The sequence below is a fragment of the Microcaecilia unicolor genome, chromosome 7 (assembly GCF_901765095.1).
Source record: "Microcaecilia unicolor chromosome 7, aMicUni1.1, whole genome shotgun sequence".
Classification (NCBI taxonomy): Eukaryota; Metazoa; Chordata; class Amphibia; order Gymnophiona; family Siphonopidae; genus Microcaecilia; species Microcaecilia unicolor.
The window spans coordinates 2835411-2858517 of record NC_044037.1 but is presented as its reverse complement, the minus strand read 5'-3'; the positions used below and the strand labels follow the sequence as shown (position 1 = coordinate 2858517).

Genomic DNA, 23107 nt, shown 5'->3' with positions numbered 1-23107 from the left:
CGCGAGTTAACGACTTTGAATAACTTTGTGTCATCAGTAAATTTAATTACCTCGCTAGTTACTCCCATCTCTAAATCATTTATAATTATATTAAAAAGCAGCGGTCCTAGCACAGACCCCTGAGGAACCCCACTAACTACCCTTCTCCATTGTAAATACTGCCCATTTAACCCCACTCTCTGTTTCCTATCCTTCAAATAAAACTCGAACTGAGATACTGCCTGCGGGAAGGGTCCTGCATGTTTAGAATTTTATACCAGTTCTGAGCTCTGGAAAAACTGTTCTGTGCTGTCAGATGATATCACTGCTTATGTGCCTAATCAATCCTGATATTTACAAAAAACATATGTTACAATTGTGAAACAATGCTTTATAGAGATGAGAAAAATCCTTCAAGCTTCCCTTGGTCTTCCATTACTTTGCACTAGTGTTCCATATCTTTCATTCCCTCTCTCTCAGCTTCACCTGCGTTTCATAGCTGCCCTTCAGGGATCCAAGGTGGCTCAGATAGCGCATTGCAAGGCCACACCATTGCTCTGCCTCTATATATTTCCCAGTACTGTATAAGAATATCCCTGTGTTCCAGGCCCGGGTCATCAACCATAATGTCTCCACTTCAGGGTAATCTTCCTGTATAAAAAGACAGAGTTTATGTAAAGCACTTTGGGGGAGAACAGCTTGATATAAGAATAAAATAGCACACGTAGGATGCCCCTGAAGGGCCTTTTCGAAAGGATGTCAAAAGTCAGAATAGGACCATCCCAAATGGACGTCCATCTCGCACATATTTTCGAACAGGAAATACATTGAGATTTCCTGTTCGAAAATATGTGAGATTGACGTTCATGTGCTGGAGATGTCTAGCATGAACAGCCATTTTACAAACTAGAACAAACAAATTATGAACATGGAAAAAAAAGGTACATGGACGTCTTTATGGCAGTATTCTTAGAAAATGGCTACACAGAAGTCCATGCAGAGCAGAGGGGCAGCCTAGTGGTTAGTGCAGTAGACTGTAAACCAAAGGACCCAGGTTGAAATCCCAATTTAACTCTTATTTTGTAATTGTGAGCCCTCCAGGAACAGAAAAAAAAAAAATAATAAAGAGTTAAAGTAGGATTTGAACCTGGGTTCCTTAGTATATGGTTCACTGCAATAACCACTAGGCTATACCTCAGATTTGTTTCCTATATTGTTAAGAATGCCCATAATACCTGAAGCTGTCGTGGAGCCCAGTATCCCCTTTCAGTATCACTTTCAGGAGAGAGGGAGGGGAACAGCAACCAGGGAGTGGGGGGGGGGGGGGGGGGGGGAGGATTAATCTCTCCAGTGGAAAGTAGGAGAGCTGCTCAATCAGAGCACCTTTTTGTTCTCTGGAAATTTCTTAAACAGGTCTAAATAAGGACGTCCTTTTTTGTCCTTTTTTTTTTTTTAGATTTGGATGGCTAATGAAGAAAATAAGAAGCAACATAAGCACTGGCAAGTCAGATGCAAAGCATTGAATAAAGAAGGCTAAAAGAGAATATGAAGAGAAACTTGCCACAGAGGCTAAAACTCACAGTAACAACTTTTTCAGCTACATCAGAAGCAGAAAGCCTGTGAAGAAATCTGCAAGACCATAAGATCACGAAGGAGCAAAAGGGGCACTTAGGGAGGACAAGGCCATAGCGGAGAAACTGAATGAATTCTTTGCTTCTTTCTTTACGGAAGAAGATGTATGATCTGCCTGTACCAGAAATGGTTTTCAAGGATGATGATGTGGAGGAAGTGAAAGAAATCTCAGTGAACCTGGAAGATGTACTGAGTCAAATTGACAAATTAAAGAGTAGTAAATCACCTGGACCAGATGGCATACATCCAAGGGTACTCGCAGAACTCAAGCATGAAATTGCTGATCTGATGTTAGTAATATGTAACCTGTCATTAAAATTGTCCATAGTACCTGAAGATTGGAGGGTAGCCAATGTGACGCCGATTTTTAAAAAGGGTTCTAGGGGTGATTTGTGAAATTATAGACCAGTAAGCCTGACGTCGGTGCCAGGCAAAATAGTGGAAACTATTATAAAAAATAAAATTACGGAACACATTGACGAACATGGTTTAATGAGACAGAGTCAGTATGGGTTCAGCCGAGGGAAGTCTTGACTCACCAATTTGCTTCGTTTCTTTGAAGGAATGAATAAACATGTGGATAAAGGTGAATCAGTTGATGTAACTTATCAAGATTTTCAGAAAGCTTTTGATAAAGTTCCTCATGAAAGTCTCCTGAGAAAATGAAAGAGTCATGGGATAGGAGGCAAGATTCTGATGTGGATTAGGAACTGGTTATTGGACAGAAAACAGAGGGTAGGGTTAAATGGTCATTCCTCTCAATGGAGGAGGGTGAACAGTGGAGTGCCGCAGGGATCTGTACTGGGACTGGTGCTATTTAACATATTTATAAAAAAATATGGAAATTGGGATGATCAGTGAGGTGATCAAATCTGCAGATGATACAAAACTATTCAAGGTTGTTAAAACACGTGCGGACTGTGAAATATTGCAAGAAGACCTCAGGAAATTGGAAGAATTGGCATTCAAATGACAGATGAAATTTAATGTGGAGAAATGCAAGGTGAAGCACATTGTAAAGAATAATCCGAATCATAGTTAACTGATGCTAGGGTCCATTCTGGGAGTCAGCACTCAAGAAAAACATCTGGGTGTCGTTGTAGAAAATACACTGAAATCTTCTGCTCAGTGTGCGATGGCTGCCAAAAAAGCAAACAGGATGCTAGGAATTATTAGGAAAGTGATGGTGAATAAGACTGAAAATAGTATAATGCCTTTGTATCGTTTCATGGTGCGTCCGCACCTTGAGTATTGCGTTCCGTTCTGGTCGCTGTATCTCAAAAAAGATATAGCGGAATTAAAAAGAGTGACCAAAATGATAAAGGGGATGGAATTCCTCTCATATGAGCAAAGGCTAAAGTGGTTAGGGCTCTTCAGCTTGGAAAAGAGATGGATGAGGGGAGATATGATTGAGGTCTACAAAATCCTGAGTGGTGTAGAACGAGTTGACGTAAACTGATTTTTTACTCTTTCCAAAAGTACAAAGACTAGGGGACACTCGAGGAAGTTATACTGAAATACTTTTAAATCAAATAGGAGGAAATATTTTTTCACTCAACAAATAGTTAGATCTGGAACTCTTTGTCGGAGAATGTGGTAACAGCGGTTAGTGTATCTGGGTTTAAAAAAGATTTGGACAAACTCCAGGAGGAAAAGTCCATAGTCTGCTATTGAAACAGACATGAGAAGCAACTGCTTGCCCTGGGATTTGTAGTATGGAGAGTTTTCATGATTTGGGTTTCTGCCAGGTACTTGTGACCTGGCTTGGCCACTGTTTGGAAAACAGGATACTGGGCTAGATGGACCATTGATCTGACCCAGTATGGCTACTCTTATGTTCTTATGTTATCCTGGCATAAATATTACAAAGATAAGTCGGCCAAGCCTTGAAATGTTTTCTTAGAACGTAATTTTGAAAAGACTGTTAAGATAAATAAAATGAAAAAGTATGGTGGTTTTTATGACTCATGACGAAGCTGTTGGGTGAAAAAAGCTGTTCAAATGGATCAGGCTTTAAAAATAACCATATACATTGGGACTTTGAGCTTCTGAAGTCTTTTCCTCCATTTATAAAAGAATATTTGTAGAAAGAGCACTATAAAGAGAACTGGTGATAAGATTTATATCTGGTATTAGGGTTGTTTGTGATTGTCATAGGACCAGATTACAACTTAAATTATTTTAAGTTTATTTTGCAAACTGCTATCATCATTTATAGCCAGGTAGTATAGAAAATTGTAATAAACAATAAAATGATGCCTCCGAGCAGATGTAAGTGCCAACAGGGAAATTTAGATGTATTTAAAAATATATATATGTTTTTTTAAATGGGAAATATATATATATACTTTTAGGATTGCCCAAGCCATGCCCAAAACACACCTGCTCTGAATTTGTATGTCCCATGGCAAACCTACAATTGCTATATTCTAAAAGTAGCATTTATGTGCATATGTAAAGCTGTGAAAATAATCCATGACCATCTAAACTTCAGGAAATCACTAAAAACCACCCTCTTCAAAAAGGCCTACCCCACCGATCCAACGTAAATCCCCACACCCAGCAACACAGCATAACCAATAATCGTACTGGACAATATACAATCTTCATCCCTCCCATCCTCATGGTGCCTGATACACACCTACCTCAATTCAACCACAATATAACCTGTATTTGTTAACAACCGACTAGCGAACGCCTGTAAGGTACTATTAGTTTGAGCCTGCAAATAGGTGGGAAAAAGTGGGGTACAAATGTAACAAATAAATAAATGTCATAGTAACATAGTAACATAGTAGATGACGGCAGAAAAAGACCTGCACGGTCCATCCAGTCTGCCCAAGAAGATAAATTCATATGTGCTACTTTTTTTTATTTGTACTGTCCTCTTCAGTGCACAGACCGTATAAGTCTGGCCAGCCCTATCCCCGCTTCCCAACCACCAACCCCGCCGCCCAACCACCAGCCCCGGCACAGACCGTATAAGTCTGCCCAGCACTAGTCCCGCCTCCCAACCACCAGCCCCAGCACAGACCGTATATGTCTGCCCACAGTAGCCCCGCCTCCCAACCACCAGCTCTCAGTCACTTAGACTACTGCAACGCACTTTACGCCGGCTGTAAAGAGCAAATCATCAAGAGACTCCAAACCGCCCAGAATACCGCAGCTAGACTCATATACGGAAAAACAAAATATGAAAGTGCTAAACCCCTGAGGGAGAAACTACACTGGCTTCCACGTAAAGAACGCATCACGTTCAAGATATGTTCTCTAGTTCATAAAATCATCCACGGAAATGCCCCAGCCTACATGTCAGATCTGGTAGACCTGCCGCCCAGGAACGCTAAAAGGTCATCTTGAACATTCCTTAATCTGCACTTCCCCAGTTGTAAAGGCCTAAAATACAAACTAACGCATGCGTCTAACTTCTCCTACCTGAGTACACAGTTGTGGAACACATTACCGCACAGCTTAAAAACTACTTATGACCTAACTAACTTTCGCAAATCCCTGAAGACCCACCTATTCAACAAGGCATACCAATAAGATCACCAACTAGAAATGTAATACATAGCAACCTTACCTATTATCAACAATGTTCTTGCTCATACCTACGTCTGAATTTCGATTACGCTATTTTCTATGACATCTCCACCTTACCTATTATCAGTAATATTTTTATACTTATATTAACTTGTCTGAATCTCTATCATGCTACTTTCCATGTAACACTAACTGTTATCTCCTGATCCACAATCTACTAATAACAACACATTGTAAGCCACATTGAGCCTGCAAAGAGGTGGGAAAATGTGGGATACAAATGCAATAAATAAAATAAATGCCAAGCAGCGCATCTAAAATGCCCTCCTTATATTGTGGTGAGAGGAAAGTAACGTGGAGGGGAATAATCGAACGGCGCCGGCGAAATACATGGCCGGCGATGTATTTTGGCGGTGCTGCAAACAGCTGGCCAGACCCATAATTTCGAAAAAGATGGCCGGCCATCTTTTGTTTCGATAATACGGTTCCAGCCAGCCAAATGCATTGGGTTTGGCCGGGGTTTAAGATGGCCAGCTTCATTTTTTAGCGATAATGGAAAGTTATGTCGGCCATCTCAAACCCCGGCCAAATTCAAGGCATTTGGCCGTGGGAGGAGCCAGCATTTTTAGTGCACTGGCCCCCCTGACATGCCAGGACACCAACTGGGCTCCCTAGAGGTTACTGCGGTGAACTTCAGAAAAGCTCCCACGTGTATAGCTCCCTTACTTTGGGAGCTGGGAGCTGAGCCCCCCAATCCCCCCCCCCCCCCCCCACTACCCACAAAAGTCCTTTCTTGAAATAACCACGTTTACTCACAGTTAACTGCAGATCAGAGGTTGTGCCCCCCTGGCAAAGAGTCCCCTGGTACTAAGATTAGCAGTAGGTCAGAGCTGGCACAATGGTGTACAATGCCCTCTTTCAGCACCATTCAAGGTAAGAACTACGTTCTCTGATGTGGGTAACACAGGAAAGGGATCTAAAACTGTCTTACAAAAATGGCCACTACCGCATGGACTACAACAGCAGTGCAAATAACAGAAAAGGTGCCACACTCACCCCAGAGCCACATCACAAGCAGGCAAAGGCTGTCGGAGGACAGAACACATTCTGCTGTCATGGAGGTGGGTACGGCATTTGAGGCTGGCATAGAGGCTGGCAAAAAAGTATTTGTAACCTAATTTTTATGCTGGGCGGGGGTTGGTGACCACGGGGGGAGTACGGGGAGGTCATCCCCGATTCCTTCCGGTGGTCATGTGGTCAGTTCGGCCACCTTTTTGAAGCTTGGACCTGAAAAAAAGGGACCAAGTAAAAGCGGCCAAATACTCTTCATCGCCGGGTTTTTTCCCCATTATGGGCTAAAGCCGGCCATTTCGTAACCACGCCTATGCCCGCCCATGTCCCACCTTCGCATCACTGCCAACACGCCCCCTTGAACTTTCACCAGCTCTGCGATGGAACAGCGGCGATGGTGTCAAAATAGCAACTTTCGATTATACCGATTTGGCGGCCATCTCCCGATTTGTGTCGGAAGATAGCCGGCGATCACTTTCGAAAATGAGCTGGATAGTAACATAGTAGATGACGGCAGAAAAAGACCTGCACGGTCCATCCAGTCCGCCCAACAAGATAACTCATATTTGCTACTTTTTGTGTATACCCTAATTTGATTTGTAACTGTGCTCTTCAGGGCACAGACCGTATAAGTCTGCCCAGCACTATCCTCGCCTCCCAACCACCAGCCCCGCCTCTCAACCACCGGCTCTGGCACAGACCGTATAAGTCTGCCCAGCACTATCCCCGCCTCCCAACCAAAGGATTTCTAAATTCTGACCAGGGACTTTAGAGACACATGAGATTGATAGGAACTAATGAAAAATCTAGTTTTCTAACATTTACTTGATTTTTTTACTGTGATTTTTGACTGCTAGAACTCTGAATGATTGTTTTCCTATTTTTGTACCATTTCGCTGCTATTACTTTGTGTCAGTAACTTTCAATTTTGCTTTGGATTTACAGCCCTTTGAGTTAATTGTTTTGGGATTTGTTTGGGTTTTTTTGGAGAGATTTTTTTTTAACCTTGCATTGGGAAATCCTGAATTTAAAATTGTATGGATTGGATAGTATTCAAAGGCAGCTCCTTGCCTTTTTCAGGAACTGCCCTGAAAACGTGTCTGAGATCTTAGTATTTTACATTCAGTAGGATTACCCCAAAATGTTTTGGCTCCAGTACTGTCCCTTGTAAGCCCTTCCCTAGTTCTTTGGTTCAGTATATTTGCATCTGTAACTCACTGTGCTGTTCTTGATGACATCCAGTGCCTCCTCAAAATAAGTCCAGACCTCTTCCAATGTGCAAGCTTCAATTTCTAACATCCCGATAGGTAAGGACAGTTGCACCAGGCTGTGCAAACACTTACTGTCAGAGAGACAAAAAGAAAGAAAAACATCTTGCAAAGTACTGGAAAACAATATTAGGATGGCCCAAGTGTGAGATTGTTCCATTGCTGGAAATAGGTTACACTGGTTTGTGTAGCTGGATGATTATGCCTTCTCCCACATTTTGTTTTAAATGACAGAGCAAGTTTTATCAAACAGCTGTTGTTGCTGTGGATTTGCAGAGCAAAGTTCTATTTCCAGCAAGTTGTTTTATCGCTTGCAGTGGTGTTCCTAGGGGGGCTGACACCCGGGGCGGATCGCCGATGCGACCCCCCCCCCCCCCCGGCGAAAGAACCCCCTTCCCCGGGTGCATGCCACTGGGGTGGGTGCCACACGCCGGTCTGCTTCATTCGTTTCCATGCTCCCTCTGCCCCGGAACAGGTTACTTCCTGTTCCGGGGCAGAGGGAGCATGGAAACGAACGAAGCTGACCGGCGCGCGGCACCCCCCCCCAGCGGCATGCACCCCGGGCGGACCGCCCCCACCGCCCCCCCCCTTGGTATGCCACTGATCGCTTGTAAAAATTTAAATGGTTATAAATAAAAATTTTTTAAAAAAGAGAGTGTTCCCACCGCACATACGCGGATGCTTTCCCGCCTGATGCTCAAGCATGGGGCCAGCAGTACAGTGCTAAGCTGACAACTCCAAGGGGAGATGAGAGGGATGCAAAAATATATGCCTGCTGTCCTCAGAGAACACCTGCTACAGGCAAGTAACTTAGTTTTCTCTGAGGTCAAGCAGGCATAATATTCTCCATGTGGGACTCACTAGCTACCAAGTTCACAACATGACTGAATTTTTAGCAACTAAATAGTTAGTGAGCCTGGTGGAAAAAAAGGCCAGAGGGCAAAGTTAACTTTTAAGTAGTAAAAAGATTCTGAAGAACAGCTTGTCCAAACTGGCTATCCTGCTTAGAATGCTGTTCTAGATAGTAGTGAGCAGTAAAAGTGTGGAAAGAAGACCACGTAGCCACCTTGCAAATGTCTTCAATGGTGGCAGAGCAGAAATGGCTACTAAAGCTGCCCTGGCTCTTACATTGTGAACAGTATATGCAGGGCTTTTTTTGAGGGGGTACTTGGGGGTTCTGAGTACCGGCACCTTTTCCATTGTCTGGTAAAATTGACCCATGGACCCCAAGTTTTAATGAAAGAGCTCAGGCTCTACACACCAATTCTGCCTTGTCATAGATTCTGTGTCTGATTGCAGGGAGTCTAGCTATTGTGGGATGGGTCCCTCAGTGATCACCCCAACCCTGAAGGGTGGCCTGCATTTGAGTACCGGCACCTTTTTTGCTAGAAAAAATGCACTGAGTATATGTGTAGGAGATAGTAAGCCAACCAAGTAGAGATAGTACATTTGGTGATGACAATCCATAATCTGTTGGGGTCAAAGCATAAAAACAGTTGGGAGGACTTCCTATATGGTTTTGTACGCTCCAGATAATACGTTAGAGCATGCTTGCAGCCTAAGGTATGCAGTGTGGCTTCTCCAGGATGAGAGTGTGGCTTTGGGAAGAAGACAGGGTACAATTAGGGAGGAATTTGGGGTGGGTTAAGAGGACAGCCCTGTTGTGGAAGAACCTGGTGTAAGGTGAGTCTGCCACTAGGGCTTGAAGTTTGCTCATTCTTCTGGCAGAAGTAAGAGCTACTAAGAACACTACCTTATATGTGAGGAATTTTAAGGAAGAGGAAAGAAGTGGTTCAAAGGGTTTCATGAGAACTGTGAGGATGACATTGAGATCCCAAACCATAGGGGCTGGTCTGATAGGAGGTTTGGTATGAAATAAATCCTTCATGAATGTAACTATCAAGGGACGAACAGAAACTGGTTTATTATCAACCTTGAAGCAAAATGCACTAATGGCGCTCAAGTGTACTCTGACTGGGTTCATTTTGAGGCCAGAATCAGAAAGATGGAGGAGATACTCCATAAGAGTGGGAACAGGGCACAGTGCTTTGGCTACACACCAGAGGGAAAATCTCTTCCACTTGAAACGGTAACACTTCTACCTTGAAGGCTTCCTAGAGGCTAGGAGTATTCTAGAGACTCCTTCAGGAAGGTTTAAGGAATGTAAATCTATGTCATCAGGAACAAAGCCATTAGTGCTAGGGAGCAAGGGTCTTTGGAACTGGGGTATAAAGAGAAGAATCAGGCAGAGTGTGGAAAAATTGTTATGAAACTTCAGTGTAAGGAAACTAAATGTATATGAATTCAAGAAAGCCTGGGACAAATACATAGGGGAAAGATGATGAGAATTGATATACTGCCTATGGTTACAATGAGAGTGGTTTAAATATATACAGGCATTTATTTTGTACCTGGGCCAATGGAGAGTTAACTGACTTGCCCAGAGTCACAAGGAGGTGCAGTGAGAATCAAACCCAGTTCACCAGGATCAAAGCCCACTGCACTAACCAGTAGGTGGCTACTCCTCCATTGGATCTCTAAGGGAGTGAAAAGGAGAGCAGATAGTGGGCAGACTGAATAGGCTATATGGTCTTTATCTGCCTTCACTTTCTATGTATAAAAGGATGATGTTCCCTTCTCCACTACTGCCAACTCCAGACTTCATGCCTTCTGTCTCGCTGCACTCTACGCCTGGAATAAACTTCCTGAGCCCCTACGTCTTGCCCCATCCTTGGCCACCTTTAAATCTAGACTGAAAGCCCACCTCTTTAACATTGCTTTTGACTCGTAACCACTTGTAATCACTCGCCTCCACCTACCCTCCTCTCCTCCTTCCTGTACACATTAATTGATTTGATTTGCTTACTTTATTTTTTGTCTATTAGATTGTAAGCTCTTTGAGCAGGGACTGTCTTTCTTCTGTGTTTGTGCAGCGCTGCGTACGCCTTGTAGCGCTATAGAAATGCTAAATAGTAGTAGTAGTAGTTATGGAAAAACAAGAGATTTAGGAAGGGGAGGGTAAAATACCTTACTAAAGAGATTTTCAATATGACATGGTTTGAATGTGTTAAACAGGCTGACATTTTGTTTGTGAGATTTCTATGTCCGTTTTGATGTGACATGACTGTGTGTGCTGCCAGTGATTAATGCGCCTTTTCTTGTCTCCATAAGGGATCAACTGGGCTGACCTAGGGGGCTACTGCCAGGTGGACCCCGAACCCAGGGATGCTCCTGAGGACATTACATTTTTAATACATGGAGCATTTGGATATGTAAAAAACAGTTACAGTTGTAAGACAGCTGCTCACTAAGTTTCTTGACTAGTGGCAATGAAAATAGAAAGATCCCTGGAGATTAGAAAGGAATGTGATCAGCTCTGCCTTGCTTTTAGAGGAGTGTATAGCTCCATGATACCTTTCCACGTAAACAAAGGATTCGTATTGACAGGGGAGGAAAAGCAAGAACTATGTGCTCCAAGGTGCTGATGTTCGGTTCATTAGAAGTACTTGCAACTCCTTCTAACTTTACATCTTCAAACTGTATAAATGTATTCTCTTTGTATGCAAGAGGTTAGTGATGGTATACTGTAAAAAGAGAAATCATAACCTGTATCTTAGCACATCCAGGGGCGACTGCTTTCTGTGCAGGGATAAAGCACTCCACAAGGCTCTCTTACAGATAGAAGGATAATGAGCAGGAGGTTCCATCACCAATGCTTTAAAACATGGAAAAAATGGGATTACACAATTGGACATGGCTCTGGTACCTCTATCTTGTGCAATGAGCGCCATCTGCAGCCAGGAGCTACTCTCTATATTCAATTACAGATATCTTCCTATCTTTACAAAACATCTTAAGTCCCAATCTTTCCAACAAACTTTGGGGATGGAGAACTATTGAGATGGTGTTGCAACTCTACATATGCCATGTCTATTATTACACAGTCTAATTTATTATTAACTAATCTTCTTTAAATTGGGGTTTACTTATTGTGGTTGATTTTCTTGTTTATATTTGACTATGCTTTTAATTTTGAAGTAAACCACCTTGGTGGACAATATTTGTCAGAAAGGTGGTCAAATAAAATTATTGAATAATAATAATAACAATGTCCTGCATTCTTGTCTTTTTACTGCTACAATCTCATGCTAGTGGAAATGCATTATTGTATACAAATCAGACTTCAGTAGCATATTGGTCGCCTTTACAAAGTCACGTATAGTGAAGTTACTCACCTGTAGCAGGTGTTCTCCAAGGACAGCAGGACATGTATTCTCACATATGGGTGATGTCATCCAATAGAGCCCTATGTGGATGCTAACCTGCATTCTGTTACTTTAAGAAGCTTTCAGTAGCATTGCACCATGCATGTGCGAGTGCCTTCCCACTCAGCATGAGTGCACAGGACCAGCACGACAATATCAAAGCTAAAAGAATACAATTCCTAGGGAAGGTGGAAGGGGATATGAGAATACATATCTTTTTTGTAGTATTATTATTATTATTATCACATTTGTATCCCGCGCTTTCCCACTCAATGCAGGTTCATTGCGGCTTACATAGTAAAAGGAATACAGAATATTATTAGAGGGTGAAAGTTAATTATACCAGAGTAAAATACAAGATGAATAGGTAGAAATAGGCAATGGGGAGGGGATTAAGGTAGGAGATGTAGTCTGGGTCAATTTCGTTATCATGGGGTATTTGTAGGTAGATGATTCATAAGATTAATCAGGGTCATTTGGATAGGCTTGCCTGAATAAATGAGTTTTTAGTACTTTCCGGAAGGGTAGGTAGTCGCAGATTGATCGGATAGATCTGGGGAGAGCATTCCAGAGTTGGCTGCCTAAGAATGAGAAGTTAGATCCATAATAAGTGTTGTATTTGATTCCTTTGCAGTTAGGGTAATGCAGGTTGAGGTAATTTTGCGAAGATTCAGACATGTTTCTGGCAGGAAGGTCAATCAGATTGAGCATATAGTCCGGAGTTTCACCATGGATAATCTTGTGGATTAATGTATGGACCTTGAAGTTGATTCGTTCTTTGATAGGAAGCCAGTGAAGCTTTGCACAAAGAGAGGTTACGCATTCAAAACGTGATCTTGCTGTCCTCAGAGAACACCTGCTATAGGTGAGTAAGGTAAAATTATGTATAATCATACCTGATAATTTTCTTTCCATTAATCATAGCTGATCAATCCATAGACTGGTGGGTTGTGTCCATCTACCAGCAGGTGGAGATAGAGAGCAAACTTTTGCCTCCCTATATGTGGTCATGTGCTGCCGGAAACTCCTCAGTATGTCGATATCAAAGCTCCATCCGCAGGACTCAGCACTTAGAGAATTACACCCACGAAGGGACACTCTGCCCAGCTCACCACCGCCGAAACGGGGGAGGGGAATTAACCCAGCTCATCCCCACACAAGTGGGGGAGGGGAATCCGTCCAGCTCATCCCCGCGGAGCGGGGGAGGGACACCACACCCGCCGATGCGGGGGGATCTGGCTTATCCTGCAACCGCAACCGCGGGAGGAGCTGACTGACCCTAACACCGCCGAAGCGGGAGGGGTACAAAGCTGCCCTACAGCCGCACGAAGCGGGAGGGAGTGCCGGCAGAATTTATGTCTCAATCCAGCCCCGTAAAACGGAGGGGAGAGGAATGCAGCAGCTCACTGTAACACAAACTCGTCTCAACTCTTGAAGAATCCAAGTGAAAGAAGAACTTGAACACGAAGTCCTCCTGAAGTAACTGAAGGCTAAACTTGAACCTAAAATTCAACCAGAATATAAACAGTACAGATATCTGGGAGGGGCTATGGATTGATCAGCTATGATTAATGGAAAGAAAATTATCAGGTATGATTATACATAATTTTACCTTCCATATCATCAAGCTGATCAATCCATAGACTGGTGGGATGTACCGAAGCAGTACTCACCCAGGGCGGGACATAGAAATCCCTGACCTCAACACTGAAGCTCCAAACCGGGCCTCCGCCCGTGCAGCCACAGTCAAACGGTAATGCTTGGAGAATGTATGAGCCGAAGCCCCCGTTGCCGCCTTGCATATCTCTTCCAAGGAGACGGATCCGGCCTCTGCCATCGAGGCCGCCTGAGCTCTCGTGGAGTGAGCCTTCAGCTGGATAGGCGGCACCTTCCCCGCGGCCACATAAGCCGCTGCAATGGCTTCCTTGACCCATCTTGCCACTGTAGGCTTAGCAGCCTGCAGACCCTTACGAGGACTGCAAACAGGACAAACAGATGATCCGATTTCCGGAAATCATTGGTCACTTCCAAGTATCTGATGATGACTCGTCTCACATCCAGATATTCAAGAGCGGAGTACTCCTCTGGGTAGTCCTCCCTACGAAAGGAAGAGAGACAGAGCTGCTGATTCACATGGAAGCGAGAAACAATCTTGGGCAGGAAGGAAGGCACTGTGCGAATAGTCACTCCTGCCTCAGTGAACTGCAGAAAAGGCTCTCGACATGAGAGCGCCTGGAGCTCGGAAACTCTTCTGGCTGGAGTGATAGCCACCAAAAAGACTGCTTTCAACGTCAGGTCTTTCAGAGATGCCCTCGACAAGGGTTCAAAAGGCGGCTTCTGCAATGCTCTTAGCACCAGGTTGAGATTCCACGCAGGCACCACTGAGTGCAGAGGAGGGCGCAGGTGATTAACTCCCTTGAGAAAGCGCACCACATCTGGCTGCGAAGCCAGGGAAGCACCCTTCAGGCGGCCCCTGAAGCAAGCCAGAGCCGCTACCTGGACTTTAAGGGAACTGAGCGACAGGCCTTTCTCCAGACCTTCTTGCAGGAACGCCAACACTGAAGAAATTGGAGCAGTGAAGGGAGAAAGTGAGCCTGCTTCACACCATGCTGCAAAGATACGCCAAACCCTGGCGTAAGCAGTAGAAGTAGAGCGCTTCCTCGCTCTCAGCATAGTGGCGATGACCTTGTCTGAGAAGCCCTTCTTCCTCAGACGCTGCCGCTCAATAGCCAGGCCGTAAGACCAAAGGGAGAGGGATCCTCCATCACCACGGGACCCTGATGTAACAGGCCCTGCTCCACTGACAGCCGCAGAGGATCGTCGACTGAGAGCCTGATCAAGTCCGCATACCAGGGACGTCTGGGCCAATCCGGACCCACCAGGATTACCCCGCCGGGATGCTTTGCCACCCGGTCTAGCACCCTGCCCAACATGGGCCAGGGCGGGAACACATAGAGGAGCTCTTGTGTCGGCCACTGTTGGAGAAGAGCATCTACTCCCAGGGATCGAGGGTCCCGTCCTCTGCTGAAAAAACGCGGCACTTGGCAATTGGCCGATGACGCCATCAGATCTAGGCTCGGCTGGCCCCAGCGCTTCGTGATGTCCAAGAACGCCTGAGCAGATAGTTGCCACTCTCCGGGCTCCAAGGTATGGCGACTGAGAAAGTCCGCCTTGACATTCATGACTCCGGCAATGCGGGCCGCTGAAAGCTGCTCCAGGTTCGCTTCCGCCCACTGGCAAAGACTCATAGCCTCCTTGGCTAGAGGGGCGCTCTTGGTACCTCCCTGGCGGTTGATATAGGCCACAGCCGTGGCATTGTCCGACAGGACCCGTACAGGCTACAACACCAGTACCGGGATGAACTCCAATAACACCAACCGAATGGCTCTGAGTTCCAGGAGGTTGATAGACCACTTGCCTCTGCAGGAGACTAGAGCCCCTGCGCTGTCCTTCCCAAGCAGTGGGCTCCCCAGCCCATCAAAGAGGCGTCTGTCGTGACGACAATCCACTCCGGGGTCACCAGAGGCAATCCTGCAGACAACTTGTCTGTCTGTGTCCACCAGCTCAGCGCCTTGCGCACTGCTGGGTCCACGGGAAGGCGCACAGCATAATCCTCCGACATCGGAGTCCAGCGCAGCAGCAGAGATAGCTGTAGTGGTCTCATATGAGCCCTGGCCCAGGGCACTACTTCCATCGTGGCCGTCATAGAGCCCAACAGCTGCACGTAGTCCCAAGCCCGAATAGGAGAGGCTACTAGGAACTAGTCCACCTGAGCCTGAAGCTTGACAATCCGATTGTCTGGCAGGAACACTCTGCCCACTTGGGTGTCGAATCGAACTCCCAGATACTCCAGGGACTGAGTCGGGCGCAGCTGGCTCTTCTTCCAGTTGATGATCCATCCCCGGGAGCTCACAAGAGCAACTACCCGGTCCATAGCTTTGCCGCACTCTGCATAAGAGGGGGCTCGGATCAACCAGTCGTCCAGATAAGGATGGACTTGTACTCCTTCCTTTAGCAGGAAGGCCGCTATGACCCCCATTACTTTGGATAAGGTCCGCGGAGCAGTAGCCAACCCGAAAGGGAGGGCTCTGAACTGGAAGTGTCGTCTCAGGACTGTAAAACGCAGAAAGCGTTGGAGAGGAGGCCAGATGGGAATATGCAGGTACGCTTCCTTGATGTCCAAGGAAGCCAAGAACTCTCCTGCCTTCACTGCCGCTATAACAGAGCGGAGAGTCTCCATGCGAAAGTGCCTCACTTTCCAGGCCCGATTGACCCCTTTGAGGTCGAGGATAGGCCGGACAGAACCTCCTTTCTTTGGAACCACAAAGAAAATGGAGTAACGTCCCTTGCCAATCTGATTTTTTGGCACCGGAACGACCGCACCCAGGCGGATCAGGTTGTCCAAGGTCTGCTGCACTGCCACAGCTTGACCGGAGACTTGCAGGGAGAGAGTACAAACCCGTCTCTTAAGGGTTGGCAGAACTCTAGCTTGTAGCCGTCTCTGATGACTTCCAGCACCCACGCGTCTGAAGTTATAGTGGTCCACTCGCCCAGAAACGAGGACAGCCATCCTCCAATCTGCACTGGGGCGTGGACCAAGGCCCCGTCATTGGGTACGAGACCCTGGGGGAGGACCGGAGGGAGCACCTCCGGGACGGCGGTCTCTGCGAAAGGAATGCTGCTTGGGGGAGAAATTCCTCTTGAAGGAAGAGGGGGCAGAGGAACCCGACTTGCCCGGGCGGTACCGACGGGCTTCCAGCAACCGTCCTCTGGAGGTACCGGGACGAGTACTAGCCCGAGCCCTGACCTCTGGTAATTTCTTGCCCTTAGACGTGCCGAGATCGGTCACGATTTTGTCCAGCTCGACCCCAAAGAGCAGCTTGCCTTTAAAAGGCAATCTAGCCAGGCGGGATTTAGAGGCGTGGTCAGCAGACCAATGTTTCAGCCAAAGCCACCGCCGCGCAGAGACTGTCTAAGCCATGCCTTTAGCTGAGGCTCTCAAGACATCATACAGCAAGTCTGCCAAATAGGCTAAGCCCGATTCCAGGGCCGGCCAATCAGCCCTCAAGGAAAGATCCGAGGGGGAAGCCCGCTGCACCATAGTCAGGCACGCCCTGGCCACATAGGAGCCGCAAACTGAGGCCTGCAAACTTAAAGCAGCTGCCTCAAAGGACGACCTTAAGGCCGCCTCCAATCTTCTGTCTTGGGCGTCCTTTAGGGCCGTGCCACCTTCCACCGGCAACGCCGTTTTCTTAGTCACCGCAGTGATTAAAGAATCCACGGTAGGCCACAGATAGGCCTCACGTTCACTCACAGCCAAAGGATAGAGGCGGGACATAGCCCTAGCCACTTTAAGGCTCGTTTCCGGGACATCCCATTGAGCCGCAATTAAGGTGTGCATGGCATCATGCACGTGGAAGGATCTAGGCGGGCGCTTCGTCCCCAGCATAATGGCAGAGCCAACAGGGGCTGAGGGAGAGACGTCCTCCGGAGAGGAAATCTTCAAAGTGTCCATGGCCTGTAACAACAGGTTGGGCAAATCCTCTGGGCTAAAAAGCCGCGCTGCAGAGGGGTCATCCGCTCCATCCGAGCGGGGATCTATCTCCTCCAAGGAATCCGCAAAGGACCGTTGGGAGACCTCAGACACGCTGCCCTCATCTACATCGGAGGAGACAAAGTCCTCCACGGCCTGGAAATCAACCCGAGGGCGTTTACCTCTGGGAACCTCAACCTCTTTATCAGAAGAGGGAGCAGGGGCAGCGTTTTGCATGAGGAAAGCCTGATGCAGCAGCAAAACAAACTCGGGGGAGAAACCCCCCAGACTGTGCACTTCCGCAGCCTGGGCAACAGCCCTAGACGCACTCTCAACCGGCGCTCGCAATAGCGGGGGAGAGACATGCTGCGCATCCAAAATGGCGTCCGGCGCGAAACTCCGCGAAGGAGCCGCGCGGGAAGAACGGCGCTTAACTTTAGCCGCTTTGTGCCGTCGCCCAAATTAAGGGCGTTCATGGCATTAATGTCTCCAACCTCAAGGGCGGCCCACGAAGAAGCCGTCCGAGCCGCGTGGCCGGCCAAGATGGCGGAGGCGAGGAGCGGGGGATGGGCGTTTATGGCGGGAAAAAACCGCCACGCCGGAGGAACGACTGGGACATTCATCGGTCACTAAACTGTCACCCATCAAGGGCGAATCAGGTTGTAAAACCCCCGCATCCCCTCTAGAAGCGCTCCAGCGATCCGGGGAGCGACCCTTTGCGCCCTCGCCCTCCGACGCCATATGCCACGAGGAGAAGAATCGGGGAACCCCCTGCCCGCTATAAAAAGGTAAAATTACCTGCTTGCCGCTCCGAGCTGTAACGAACTGGTGTCCCAGTGAGTAGCTGCAATGAACGTTTAAAGAAACGTCGAATTAAACGCCTTTAAAGACGTTTAAATTTTTTTTTTTTTTTTTTTTTTTTTTTTTTTTAAACGGAGCCAGCGGGAGGGGGAGAAAAGGAGGGACCTGGCACCACCAGGTTTGCACTTGCTCAAAAGAGCCCTCAACCCCAGGCCTCAACAAAACCTAAGGATTAGGCTTGGAGGCCTAGCCAGAGCTGCTGCTGTGTGTGACCACCACCTGCTGAGATAGAGAACATACTGAGGAGTTTCCGGCAGCACATGACCACATATAGGGAGGCAAAAGTTTGCTCTCTATCTCCACCTGCTGGTAGATGGACACAACCCACCAGTCTATGGATTGATCAGCTTGATGATATGGAACTGTGCTTTCTCTGAGGACAAGCAGGGCATTGTTTTTTACATATGGGAATCCCTAGCTACCAGGCTCACTGAAAACAACAAATCAAAGACAATAGGGCCTTGCAATAGGAAAGCGACCTAAAAACCAATCAACCTTAAATTATATACAGTCCTTTTGTGAGGCTGCAGCCTGGAACAGAATAAAAACAGGCCTAGGAGAGTGGAGTTGGATTCTAGACCCCAAACAAATTCTGCAGAACAGTCTGACCAAACGGACTGACACATTGGGCATTCTGTTAAAGGCAATAATGAGATGTGAATGTGTGGACTGAAGACCATGTTGCAGCTTTGTAAATCTCTTCAATGGAGGCTGATCTCAAGTGGACTACCAATGCAGCCATGGTTCTGACATAGATCTGACCCTCCAGAGTTAGCCCAGCCTAGGCATAAGTGAAAGAGATGCAGTCTGCTAGCCAACTGGATAAAGTGTGTTGACCGACGGCTGTCACCATCCTTTTGGGTCAAAAGAAACAAAAAGCTGTTTGAATTGTCTATGGGCTTTAGTCTGCTTCAGAGATGGAACTCTACCACCACCTTAGGAAGGAACTTAGAATGTATGCAGAGAACTACGCTGTTAAGATAAAACTTTGTGGAAGGTGGATCAGCTACTAGGGCCTACAGCTCAGTGACTCTGAGAGCAGTCAGGTACTTCAGGAGATGAGATAGAAAAAGTGGCTAAAATGGAGCTTTCATTAGCTGGGTGAGGAGGACACTGAGGTCCCAATACATAGAGGGTTTGGAGGATGCACATACAGAAGGACCTCCTCCAAATCAAGGAGGAAGGCATCCTGTTCAGTTTGTCCACCAGATTGCTGTCTCGCCCCACCAGGTATGTGATTTGGAGCACCATGCCATGGTGAGATTTAGGAAGGGGAGGGTGAACTACCTTACTAAAGAGATTTTCAATAAAACATGGTTTGAATGTGTAAAAAGGCTGACATTTTGTTTGTGAGATTTCTCTGTCAGTTTTGATATGACATGACTGTGTGTGCTGCCAGTGGAATGCGCCTTTTCTTGTCTCCATATATATAAGGGATCGATTGGGCCATGCCATGCTGGTGGCCCACTGTTACATCCCGACTGCTTCCTCACAGAAGAGGTAGGCGCCCATATCCCCTTGCTTGTTGATATAAGAATAGCCATACTGGGTCAGACCAATAGTCCATCTAGCCCAGTATCCTGCTTCCAACAGTGGCCAATCCAGGTCACAAGTATCTGGAGAAACCTAATTAGTAGCAACATTCCATGCTATCAATCCTAGGGTAAGCAGTGGCAACCTGACTGTCTGTTTGAACATTTATTTGAATCATCCATTTATCTTTGAAAGCCTTCAGAGTGTTCCAGATTGCCCCAAGCTCTAGGAAATTGATGTGAAGTTTGGTTTCCTGAGTGGACCAATGTCCCTGGATATGAAGCCTCCTGCATATGAGCTCCCCAGTCCAGATTGGCATGCATCTGTGGTCTTAAGAACATAAGCATTGCCACACTGGGACAGACCAAAGGTCCATCAAGCCGAGCATTCTGTTCCAACAGTGGCCAATCCAGGTCACATGTATCTGGCTAAGATTCCAGAACAGTAAAACAGATTTTATGCTGCTTATCCAAGAATATGCAGTGGAGTTTCCCAAGTCCATCCCAACAATGGATCATGGACCCTTCCTCCAGGAACCTATCCGAACCCTTCCTAAACCCTGCTAAGCCAACTGCTTTTACCACATTCTCTGGTAACGAATTCCAGAGTCTACTCATTGAGTGAAGAAATATTTTCTCAGATTCATTCCAAATTTACCACTTAGAAGCTTCTTTGTGTGCCCCCTGGTCCTATTATTTTTCCCATAGATGCAAATTTAGGAGAAATCCACTGATCTAAACATTAAAGAGCTATTTCTGCATTGATATGTAGGATCAGGGAGGAAAGGATAACAAGTATCACTCCTGCAGCAACTCCTGCTTATAAAAAAAGAATTTCCAGAGCCAGCAGTGACTACATGCCATGTGTAATAAAGTGAACATGGTATACAGAGAAGAAAGACAGGAGAAGATGGAGAATGGAAGAAAAAATTCAGATGTGCCATGTCTACATAATGTTTGACAAATGGGGTTATAAAGAATCCATTTTACTTTATTTTGATGGCAAGTCATACAATTTAAATCCTAACTCTGAGAACCCACAATTTAAATCCTAACTCTGACTGAGAACCCACTGTCATCCTGCATATGAAAGACTTCAAGTAAAGGCTTGTGTATATAGCTAGTAAGTCTGGGTGAAGGCAATGAGTATCGAGGCCCATTTAAGGGCGGATTTGAGTGCCAAGGAGTGGCGAGGCAATTGTGCCCTTTTGAATCCAGAAGCCTTTTGGATATTAGTTATCCACCTTCTTTGGTACGACCTGCACTGATAGGGGAGATTCCCAGTTCTTCACGAGTGCATCCTTCAGGATAGGGTGTAGTGGAGCCGTGACCTCTTCCTTGGGAGGAGATTCATAGTCCAAGATTGATAGCATCTCAGCCCTGGGCTCATCCTTGGTCTCCAACTTAAATAGGATAGCAGATACCATCTCCTTTACGAAACTGGTGAAAGGGAGACCCTCAAGTGGAGATTTAGGTCTCTCTTGTGTTGGGGAGGAATCAGAAGGGATAACATAAGATGCCTCCCCCAAAAAGTAAATCAAAGCACTCTGGATGGACTGAGTGAGTCTGCGCCTGCCCCAGCTCAGTGGGACCCTGCCCACACCCTGTAAGGCACTGAGGTCCAGCCCTACCCTCAGACTCCAAAGAACCTTCCTCACAGTACCATATGGGTCGATGTCAAAGACTACTTCACAGGTAGAATCTGGGCCTGAGAAAAGAGCTGAGGCTGAAATGCAGCTGGTGCAAGTGTCCTCGATGCCTGAGCAGAATTCAGCTGGAATATATGTGCTAGCTGCTCCCTGAGCATAGCCCAGTACCTCTCATTGAGGTCAGCCATTGGCGATGGCCTGGAGAAGTGTTGATGTTGAACCAGAAGCGAGGACCTAGCTGCCCAAAGACTGGCACACTGGCACCTCCAGTAAAGAGGGAGAGGGGGAGCGGTCCTCTCTGTATCAGCAATTCTTGGGTACCAGCGATGCCCTGGTGCTCCTGGCACCATGCTTCAAAGAGGATTGATGCCAATGCTTCTTAGGCTTCCCTTGACACTTCTCATAAAATTTCCCATCTCCTATAAAAAGGAGGACATAAGACTACTGATGTCCACAACTACTCAGGCTAAGTAGAAAGGGAGAATACCTCAAAATATTTGTGCTCTCATTGTAGAACTCCTCTTTCTTTTCAATAAAAAGAACCCTCCACTTTCAATTGCAAAAATAAAGATAAAATTACTTTTCTGAGGGTTAAAACCTGCCCAAAAGGTAAAACCTCTCTATCGCTCTGTATATCTAGTGCAGAAGTGTTATTTCTTTAGTGCTACTAGATGTACACAGCGCTTTACACTTTATATGAAGGTGCTTTTTCTGTCCCTAGAAGGCTCACAATCTATGGGATTTTTTTGTACCTGGGGCAATGGAGGGTTAAGTGATTTGCCCAGAGTCACAAGGAGCTGCAGTGGGAATTGAACCCAGTTCCCCAGGTTCTCAGGCCACTGCACTAACCACTAGGCTACTCCTCCACTCCAACCTTTGTCTTCGAGAGCTGGAATCCAGTCGGGTTTTCAGGATTTTCCCAATGAATATGCATGATACCTACTTGCATAAGGCACTGTCTCCACTGTATGCAAATAGATCTCATGCATATTCATAGTGGAAATCTTGAAAGCCTGACCTGCTGAGGGCCGAGGTTGGACACCCCTGATCTAAAGCAACTAATCTGCAAGACAATGGATTAAAAATTATGTATAGATGGTATCTTACTCCTGCTAGGTTGTAACATATCTATCCAACTGCTTCTCCCCTTTGTTGAAGAACTTATGGAGGAAGGAGAACACAAGGTCATATTTGGTGGACCTACCCTAAAATAAGAGCTTTAAGAAGTGCAATGCAGACTTCAGATATGGTTGAAGGTCTCGATTCTGTGGGACCCAGGAATTTATTTACATTATAGGCTGGTTACGGGTGTATTGCAGGCTCAGCAAAGCCTTATCCAGCGCTGATTGAATGCAGCACGCTGACTGTTGCTACTGCTTGTAAGTCAGAGTGCATTCCATTTAAATGGATCACTAAGATGTGGTACATTGTGAACATGGAGAAGTATACAGCCCAAAACCATAAGACATTACCTAAGTGGGAAAAAATCTGGGGCCCATTTCTTTCTCATTGCTCTTGGAAGGGTCACTATGAGCGTAACTGACTTGGTGTAACTACAATTGTGTGGACTTGTTATTCTTTTAGGGGCCTTTTATAAAGTTGCAGTAGAAAGTGGCCTTAGCATGCCCTTACGCAAGTCTTTTACATTTGTTAAGGCAATTTCAACAGCAGCTAGAAAATGGCTGATCTTTTATTCTCCGAATTAATGGCCATGCACCAATGTGCATTAGCATGCGGTCATTAACAAAAAAATTTGCACGTGACCCCTTACTGC

The 23107-nt window shown here is 46.2% G+C and overlaps 1 protein-coding gene across 1 annotated transcript in view; it reads right to left on the bottom strand.

Annotated features, from left to right (window-relative positions):
• TEX11 (testis expressed 11) overlaps positions 1 to 23107 on the bottom strand; it is a 278077-nt gene that overhangs the window by 5565 nt on the left and 249405 nt on the right. Inside the window, exons 19-21 of the mRNA XM_030210589.1 lie at positions 11100 to 11208; positions 7444 to 7567; positions 466 to 630 (exon numbers count right to left, since the gene is read on the bottom strand). Of these exons, the coding sequence (XP_030066449.1) occupies positions 466 to 630; positions 7444 to 7567; positions 11100 to 11208 (398 nt within the window). The remainder of the gene's footprint in view (positions 1 to 465; positions 631 to 7443; positions 7568 to 11099; positions 11209 to 23107) is intronic.